The following is a 10,263-nucleotide window of genomic DNA, read 5'->3' as shown; positions in this document are numbered from 1 at the left end:
AGGGTCCAAAGTCCAATTTGACTCATTTACTGGCCCAGAATCGGCTTATTACCCCTACTTGTAGTCCCCGTTCAATGTGTAGTCGAGGAAACAGTCTAAAAGTAAAGAATTAGAAGACTATCCTTTGCGTTGAATTGGAATTTCAGATACTCCCATTATTTTTGTACATTTTAATAATTTGACTGGGGTGAAAAATTTATGTTTGAAAACGGCCAACGAAATAGGGTTAAAATTTCTGACGTATCTCCACTAAAATGTTATTCATTTAATGTTTGGATGAATATTGCCCTGATTTATTGCAATCTATTCTTTTTTACTAAGGAGTTTTATTACAAATAAAGTTTTTCTTCCCTTAGTGATTTGGTCTGCTGAATTCTTTACAATCCTGTTTCTAGATTAGATACAGTGCATTCAAGATTTTCACTTTAGCAATATAATATCGGAGTGCATATGATAATTATATTTTATAGCAGTCGTCCCTAAAAGAAGTTTAAAACCAATTTCACCATTAAAGTCGTTAGAAAAACTTATAAAAAATTATTTATTGAATAAGTAATGCATCGTTGTAAAAAGTATATTTATGTATAGATCATATATTACTAGTAATCATTCTCGTTAATGAGAACAACGTCCTTGCATTTTCTCAAATAGTTTTATTTAATCCAATTGAAAGTCGGTTATTTGATTTCCTAAATATTTTTTAATAATGCTCATATTGAAAACATTTTTTCACGCATGTATTTCAAGCTTAATGTATTAGGAACACCAAATTAAAAATTTTTATTCAACTTTTCGTTTGAACTGGATTCAAGCACTAAAGATAATTTTGTTTGGTTCTTGTAAGTTTTGGATAGCAGATAGGATCTTATTTGGGTGTGGAGTGCATTAATTCTCTTTAAAAAAAAATAAGACATAAATTTTGATTTCCATAATTCTTACCATCCAAGTCTAGAAATTGAATATCAAAAGATTCTATTTCAATTTGCGATCGGATGAAATCGTAATTTGTTTATTTTTCCTTTTAGAGGATCAGTTATAAATGCTAGAGTTTTTCACTTCTCGAAGGAAATATCAATTGAAAAGATTTCTTTCACTTTTAAAATTTCTTTTTTAGAAGAAATTCTTTATCGATATTTACTTTCCTCTGATGAACATGAAAAATGTAATATCGTCACTAGACTAAATAATTAATTTCTTAAAAAGAAATGCGGAATATCTGACATATACTTTTTTCTTTATTTCTTGAAATTCACAATTGTATTCCAACTAGAATTACAACAAGTAATATTGATAAACTATACTGATACGAAAGATTTGTGAAGGAACTACCTGTTGTTAGTACTACACTTCAAAAGAATTTCAACTTTAGAAGTTCTCGAGAGCATATTTTTTTCAGGCACCTCGGAGGACTATCAGGAATGGAATTGGAAGCAAGGATAAAAACTGATGGGTTGGGATTGTTAGGGAGTTTTCCGTCGTATAAAAAAAAATGCAATCAAAGAGCTGGATTAATAACTACAAAGGTGCGTGTGATTGTATTTAAAAGTAATTAGCATTAACACCACCTGCGCAAGGAAATTTGGTTTTAACGCGGCCAGAAGAGAGAATTTAAGATTCGCAATACAATTTAATCTGCAGTACAATGCAAACAACAAAACAAAGGAGCAATATTTATCTGATTCTAAGAAATATTGGAATGTTTATTAGTAGGGACCTAGTGGACCTACTTACACTTCTCCCTCTTACACCCTGAAAAAAAAACTTTCGTCCTCAATATATCATTGTTGACTTGTTAGCGATGTATTGTAACCACTATGCACATAATGGAACTACACCTCCTCCATACCATAACCAAATTATATCTCTTTGCGTTTGATCACAAGCAAATCGTAATTAAATTGCTAAATTGTAAACAAATACCGTGTCCAATCATACAGTATCATTACCATATATATATTGTGGTACTTCTCATTTAGCCTACGTTACTAATAGAGCCATGATTATTTATCCAATAAAAACCCCCAAAATAGGCAATAAAAAACATAAAATATACAGTTAAAAAACATCAAATATGCGTTTAAATAAAATAATTTGAACCAAAGTTTTTTTGTTTTTTTATATAATTTATTTATTGTTATTTACAACTGTATACAAATATATACAAGTAAATTTGCTGTAGGTGACATAGTGACATGATACAAACATGTGGAGAATCTACCCACTGATAGAACACCAATAACATTTCTAGAGGAGAAGATCTCGAGGCCACCTTCTTTCCAGACGCCTAGGAGGATTATTAGGTAATGAAGGAGAAGCCAGGCTAGCAACAAGTGGATTTGGGTGGTTGAGATGTTTATCATGGAAGGAATGGTATCTGGTTCTGGCCAAATCGGCAACATATGGAACATTGAGGTCCTGATGGATGACATGATTTGTGACAAAGTAAGGAGCGTTAAGGATTTTGGTCTGTAAGGAATTTGATGGTTTAGTGGAGCCCCACAGCTCAACTCCGTATGTCCAAATAGGCCTTATAATAGTCATGTAGATCAGTCTTTTGTAATGGATTGGTCCATCCTCAACATGTGTCATCGGCATACATGTTGAGGATAGTGTTAGGATGGGTTGGGATGTCAGCTATAAAAACTGTATAAAGGATAGGACCAAGGATACTATCCTGAGGTACACCAGTAGACTGACGGAATAGGGATGAATAAGCGCTGTTGTGATTTATTTGAAATAATCTGTCGGAGAGATAAGAACGGATAATGAGGAAGTATTAAGGGAGTAGGAATTTACGGATCTTGTATAGCAGTCCTGGGTGCCAGACTCGATCAAAAGCCTGTTCTGCATCAAGAAAGACTCCCGAGCAGTACATTCTGCGCTCCAATGAAGACGAGACAACATCAACCACATGATGGCATTGCTGAATAGTGGAGTGGGATGTTCGAAATCTAAACTGATGTTCTGGGATTATGTGGTTGGAATCAAGGATAAAACTTAAAACTGATGCAAGAAAAATAATTACCAATAGGGAATCTATTTTGATTTTAGATTTAATAATTCTTTATTTATGCGCCTCCTTGAGCCCGTATAATTTCATTAATTCATATTCATTTAGTTTACACCTGATCTTCCTTTTTATTTCGCTGTGTTCAATCTTTTCTTTTGAAGGCTTGGTTCGAATTCCATTTTTTTCCCTTCTATTGATCATTTTTATGGTCTCGGTTTACTTTTAATATCTTTTTATAAATGAAATGCCTGGATTGTATCCTAGTTTGCCCTATTGTTAAAGGGGTACATTGGTAAAACGTGATATATATGCATACCCATCCTCATAATCCCTATCAACATCTGCTACCACGCATGAGATGGTGAAAGATTCCTAGCTAGCCGAGGATTATATCTTCCTCTGTATTTTCAATTCCTGCTATTTTATAGAAAATAAAACCAAATATACAAGCATTTTTTTTTTTTAGAATTTGATCTACTGTGCTATAATTACTTCCGAAAACAGTGATTGTGTTCCAGTGTGGACGGGCGCTACGGAGGCCTGGAACGAGCGTCTCACGGAGCCATGGTCCACGATTTGGGACAACGCAGCAACTTCGACAGAGGACCCCCCGCTAGGCTCAGGATATCCAAAGTGAAGAAGGAAGACCAAGGGGTGTTCAGGTGCAGGGTCGACTTTCTCAACTCCCCTACCAGGAACTACAGGGTCAATCTCACGCTCATCAGTGAGTAATTTATTTTAATTATTATACTTCATAAACGTTATTATGCCATACTCTCATAACTTTATACGTGGTCTTCAATAAAGACACTGACTTATAATAATGAACTTTATAAGAATTATTAGCTCATTAATGTAGTAGGGCGTCCCATAGTTTCCCCGTGCCACGCTATGTATGACCTCGAGCTGGCTATGTTCATAAACATGCAGGCTTATCTATTATCCGTTAATGTTTTCAGTTGACTCACAGCTCTTTCATAATACGTTTCGTTTGTAACAAAGTTTCTTTTAAAATCTTTGTATACGTCGTTTAACATGGTTGAAAACAAAAGAAGCATTTGCTTTAAAAAACGTATTAGTACAAATGACCCTGGAGACGAGAATCTCATCGCTTATGGGAGTGACACTACGACTATTAGAACCGTCCGCAATTAGTTTCAGAAATTTGTAGCTGGCAATTTTTATACAAAAGATGAAGTCTGCAGCGAACCCCCAGCAGCGACGGATACTGATCTCATTAAGATTATGATCGCTGAGAATCCATCACGATATAGTGTCCGCCAGATAGTGGATGCCACTAGCAATCTCAGGACAACGGTATATCATCATTTAATGAAGATGGGATATGTAAATCAGTACGAAGTTTTCAAAATAAAAACGCACCTCGATGAATATTTTGCAAGTAAGTCACAACAATTTTGGAAAGAAGGCATAATGATGCTTCTTGGGGGATGGAAGAAGGTAATAGTCATACAATAACATGGTAAATTAACCTTAAACAACAAGTAGGTCTATAACATGTCTATTGATTTATTGTATAAAAAAGGGACTTATGGGACACCCTAATATTACATTTTAAATTATTGTTTTAAATCAGGTAATTAATTTTAAAATACAAATTCTTTTGATCCTTTATCTCAACTTTTTTTATTTTTCTCCCACGTTTCGGCCCTTAAATCATTATCCAGAGGACCTTAAAACATTTTTCTTTTTACTTTCAAATTCCCCATTAACACTAACACTACATTTACATTAATTTGATATGTCCTATTATAACTTATAGTAACAGGTTGTTTGGTTCAAGTCGGTTAAAAAAAAAAATATTTATCAGTTAATATCACAAAATTTATCATGGAGTTTCACATTCTATTATAATAATTTCCTAAACCAATGATAATCTCCTTAATAACCCATTATACTACTATGCTAATCACTTTAAAACATTTGACGCCACTATTACTTATTATAACAATTCAATTAACAGAGCCCACCTTTATCTGGTTAAGACTACTTTATCAATAATTTCTAATGCTTGATATAATTTACATTATTTGATAACATAACCACGCTTTGATGACTCTATCTTCCCTCTCTAGCTAGAATATATTGATTACCTTTAGTGGTGGTTACCAAACAGGGTGCCCCAAGTTGTGGGGTGTGGTAAGCCGAATGATAGTTTCTCAAAATATTTTTAAAAAATATATAAAGAAAAAGATAAAATTAGCAAATATATGTGCATTCCATTAGTTACTTTGCACGTTTTTTTGTCTTCTTTTTAAGCTCGAATAAATTTCTTCTTTTTAAGCTTGAAATAAAAAATAAGATTATGTAAAAGATATTATTGTTGGAACTGTATTTTATAAATAAATAAAAGTTATTTCATAAATACAAAATGTAAAGTAATTATTATATTACTTTGGGATACGCTCTTTGCAATACGTTTTCCTTGCTACTTATTACTTAACAGCTCTATCTTGCATTGATAAAAACAAACTGAAATATTGAAATAATATAAGATACGTATCATTGATTATCTTTTACGGTAATATAAGCTTTGTTCTTTTATATTTATATTCAAGGGTTGTAGTTTTTGTATAATTTTCTACTTCTGTATTTATACTTAATTAATAATCTAAGGCCATCGTTTCATGAAAATTATGGCTTCTGTTTTTTCAGTACTAGGGTACGATCCACATTTTTTAAGGTACTTATATGTTTTTCTTTTGTTTTGTTTTTTTGCTTCTTTTAGTCTATTAATGATTCTGTCAATTCGGTATGATGAGGTGTATATCGCCGAATCATCGGTAAACAAGGCTGTATCAACATTTTGAAATTTATGAAAATCATATAATTCGTTTGATTTAAACTAAAGGGACCAATAGTATTATTTTATTAGTACATTCATTTTTCCATTTTTTTTTAAATTATTTTATTACGTAAGGAATTTGCTTTGTAAAATAAAGCGATATTCTAATGAAATTGTTAATCATGCTTGATGAAGTCTTAACTTCGTATTACTACTCTGGAACAGTTTTCACTAGTCGAGGGTTAGTAAGTTAACCGACAGAGTATTATTTCTACGTGTGTTGTTTGCATCTCAACAGGCGACCAAAAGCACGCTTTGAATAATAAGCGAAGCACGATCGCCCTACTGTCTCTTTACACAAAAATGCCGTCCATTCTCTGACATTTCTTACCAGCGTCACTAACGACAGTCACGCTACCGCAAAGAGATGCGAACAACTAAAATAATGTAAAAAATTGACGGAATAGATAACATGAAATAAAAGTAAAGTATGGCTAAAAATTATTTAAAATATTTGCAAATTTATATAAAAATTAACAAAGTAAATATAAGAAAACAAAATTAAAATATACATTGAAAATTATAGATAAACACGAATTACAAAAACAATTGAGATATTTAATAAAATAAGAAATGATAACAAAGAAAAAAGTAGATAAAAAGAAAAGAAAATTTGAGAAATTTAAAAACACAGTACCATACTTAAAGACGGAAAATAAGGGAAATAATAATAAAATAAAAGTCAAGAGTAAAGGAAGCTAATAAAAAAATAAGACACCCAACTTTCTCAATGAATTAAAGAGAAAGAATGAGTTAAAAGCGGATGCAAGGTATCACAGAGGATGGGAGTGGGGGAGAATTTGACGGTTAGCAAATTATTTGAAAGCAAAAAGATATAAAATAATATTAAAGTATGATAATTGTAGGAACTATGAGAAGATATTAAATATAATAGACATTAAATGATAATATATATATATAGATTATGCAAACAATTTGTATTATTGACTGATCCGCAAGATCCATAAAAATATATATATAATATAAAACTTTTTTCTTGACTGTTAAAGATATATACAACTATGTTGTGGTGACGTTTCACAACTTTATTGTTTGCATAGTCATGCAATACAATAATATATATATGTATATCATATACATTATTTTTCTAACAGGTTTTACATAGCTAAATTCCATTTTTATGTATTTGTTTAACCTCCTGATCTTCACTATTTTCCATTTTTTTTTTTACCTCCTGTCCTACCTCATGGTAAAAAATGAAAACACAATAGTAATTCCATATTTTTATATCCTGGATATTCCGGGGATACTGCGTCCTCCTTTTAAGCATTTATGATTTAATATAACTTTTACAATCTCATTTCATTTCTAGTTACTAATTAGAAAAAAGTCAAAGAAATAAGTTGTTTAACAATATTTTGTTTACAATACCGGCACTGAGTAGGATATGTAAACAAAATTATGTTAAAAAATTTATTGTTTAATATTAAAAAGTAAGAATGAAATTAATTAAATTTCAAGTATACAACTTCAGTATTGTCCTAGTATTATTTATTATAAAGAGAATTAATATAATCTGTCCCTAATTAAGGACATTAAGTATTTATTAGTGTTCAAATATTCAGTCATACAATATATATTGTAAAGAATAACAAACAAAAAGATTAAAATTATAACAATAGTACTCACTAAATTAAAACAAAATTTAAAATAATTATAATAAAAAGAAATACATAAAAAAAAAAAGAAAATACTATCATGATTTAAAGTAAATAAAAATATGAATCAATATAAAATAAAACTGATTAAATAATAAAATAATAATAATTTATGTACAAGACAAAGAAAATTATATTTATTAAAAGGAAGATGATCCTATGCTGTAAAAAAAAAAAAATATTTTATGATTATTTGAATTTTTTTCTTTAACCCCGCCTGGACCATCTTCCTTTTATTATCACGCTTGTTCAATTATTGATCTTAAAAAATTTAATTTAAGCAACAATAAAATAAATACTCATTCCCACCAACAGACAATGTACAATTGAAGAAAAAACATATTAAATATTAAATTATAGTTACTAAAAAAAGGGCATAGTATCCCCGAAACGTCCAAGCAAAATATAGCTATAATTGAGGAAATAAATAAAATAGTGTTTTAATTCTTGACCTCAAGGCAGAAAAGATAATTCAAACATTTTTATTTGGTTGAAATGTTTTCAGATATCGCTTAAAAAATGCTTTGAATGTACTTTACGACTAATTATTTTTTTAGTTTGTATAACTAATTATTAATGTCTGGATACTACTTATTGTTTTATTAAATTTATTTTATATAAAAAAGGGATATCGCGAATTTAATTCTAAAACCTCTTATGTGCAGTGTAAAACACATTTGATCGTATTAGGTCCGTGCCGATTGAGAGGTCACCTTGAGGTACACCAAAAAAAACTAAAAATATAACCATCTAGGACCGTCGCTCCCCTGGAGGGGGGAGGTCCGGTGGGGAAGGATTGCCTTTGTTTGTGTTATGATCTCCTCTTGTAAGATTGTGACATGTTGAACATATATGTATATGTAAAAATGTATACATTAAAAAAAAAAAAGTCTTTTGTTGATTTTTTTTTTCAGCTCCTTCTGCGGAACCTAAGATATACAATCCCGACGAAAACGTGGAACTAAAGGATATCGCAGGACCTTACAGAATCAGTCAAGACATCCGATTGGTCTGCATCGTTTCTGGTGGTGAGGATCTTGTTAAAATAGTCATTAATTCCAGAGTTAGAGTAATTTTCAAACATAAGAATTCTAAAATTTTATCCTCCACATAAAAAATGATTTATTTCAATGATACTGGTGTCTAACGACCATAGAGAGTTACACGATATATTTTTAAAGGAAATCCTACACCCAACGTGAGCTGGTGGCTGGATAACAAGATGCTGGAGAGCAATTCAGAATTGAAAATCAGTGGTAACCAAGTCTCCCGACTGCAACTTGGTGGGGCCAACAAGCACCTCCACGGCCACAAGCTCAGCTGCCAGGCCAAGAGTGCCGACCACCCTGTCACCACCACTCTAGTCATCCGGATATTTTGTAAGTTTATTTTAATTTTATATTTATTAACCTTTTTTTAATTTCGGATTTTTTTATAATTACTACTTTTATTTTTATGTATTTAATTTTTTTTTTTATTTATGTATATAGAGTATTATTTTAAATTTGAATCCAATGTAAGTGTTGATGAACATGTTTATTTTTGTGTATATTTATTTGTTGCTCTATTTATTATTTATTATACTGTTGATTATAATTCTATTCCATGTTTAATGAAGATAAAAAAAGGTTAAAGAGAAAATTGTAAAATTGAAAATAATGGAAAACTATATATACATAAACAATAATAAAGAACTAAAAAAAAAAAATGAAAATATGGAAGGGAAACAAAAACCATAAAAAAATCAAGCATCACTTTATGTTTATACTATGACTATTTATTGTTTGCTGTGTATATGGCAACCCAATGCAGGTGGGCAGCACGATATTTTTGAAAAAATGTTTTTCTCTCTCTATAAAATTAAAAACCATTGACATGGTCTGTAAATGTATAGATCTCTCCAGAAGGACCAAGTTATTTAAGGGATTTTTAATAGTTTTTTTTCATTTAAAGGATACCAGTTTAGATTCGGCTTTTCCCATCTGTATAGGAATGGATATCTCAAACGGCATAGTACAGGTTACAATGATGTTTTTTCTATGTCGATTCAATCATAACCTCTACATACTTTATACTAATAATTTTAAAGGAGCTTCCTAGGTTCACCAGTCATATAGCCCTTCCTTTGATGAATTATGGTGACCATATTACCTCATTGGAAAGAAATACATAGTGAAAGACACTGAAATCACACCTCATTAGGTACCTTTCTGTTGTTTTTTATTTATTTTTTAAAATTATACTCCCTTAGCCAAATTCTTGTCTCAGCATGTTGTCTCCATTCCAGCCGGTCCATCGTGTCTTCCGTCAGTCCCCTTGCAGCCATATTCTCCACCACTCCATCCTTCCATCTGACAGATCCCATACCTTCAGCCTCCTAATCCATCGTCAGCCATGGTATAAATAAATTAAAAGAATAAAATTACAAGTTTCATTATGAAACATTCGATTTATTTTTAAATAATCACACTAATGAAAAAAATGGAATAATATATGGATTTTTTTAAGACTAGTTTGGGGTAGGCTTAGTTTATATGATTTATTTCGTTGACGAAGGGCTCAGTATTTGTGCAAACTGAAGAAAACCTATTTTAAAATAAAGGTTAAGCAATATACAGTTGTGCTCGGCTTTAATTTAATTCATTCACTGCTAGATGTAAAATTTTAATTCGTTGTGTATTAAGGACTAGATAAAATATGAAAAGATT

At 30.9% G+C, this 10,263-nt stretch overlaps 1 protein-coding gene across 1 annotated transcript in view; it reads left to right on the top strand.

The window, feature by feature from the left end:
• LOC106680409 (nephrin) overlaps positions 1-10,263 on the top strand; it is a gene marked incomplete in the record, with an annotated part of 208,300 nt that overhangs the window by 124,231 nt on the left and 73,806 nt on the right. Inside the window, 3 exon segments of the mRNA XM_067050552.1 lie at positions 3,529-3,734; positions 8,470-8,583; positions 8,737-8,934. Coding sequence (XP_066906653.1) covers positions 3,529-3,734; positions 8,470-8,583; positions 8,737-8,934 — 518 coding nt within the window.

The sequence above is a fragment of the Halyomorpha halys genome, unplaced genomic scaffold (assembly GCF_000696795.3).
Source record: "Halyomorpha halys isolate HHAL.00 unplaced genomic scaffold, Hhal_1.1 Scaffold260.1, whole genome shotgun sequence".
Lineage (NCBI taxonomy): Eukaryota > Metazoa > Arthropoda > Insecta > Hemiptera > Pentatomidae > Halyomorpha > Halyomorpha halys.
This window is presented reverse-complemented; position numbering and strand designations above follow the sequence as displayed.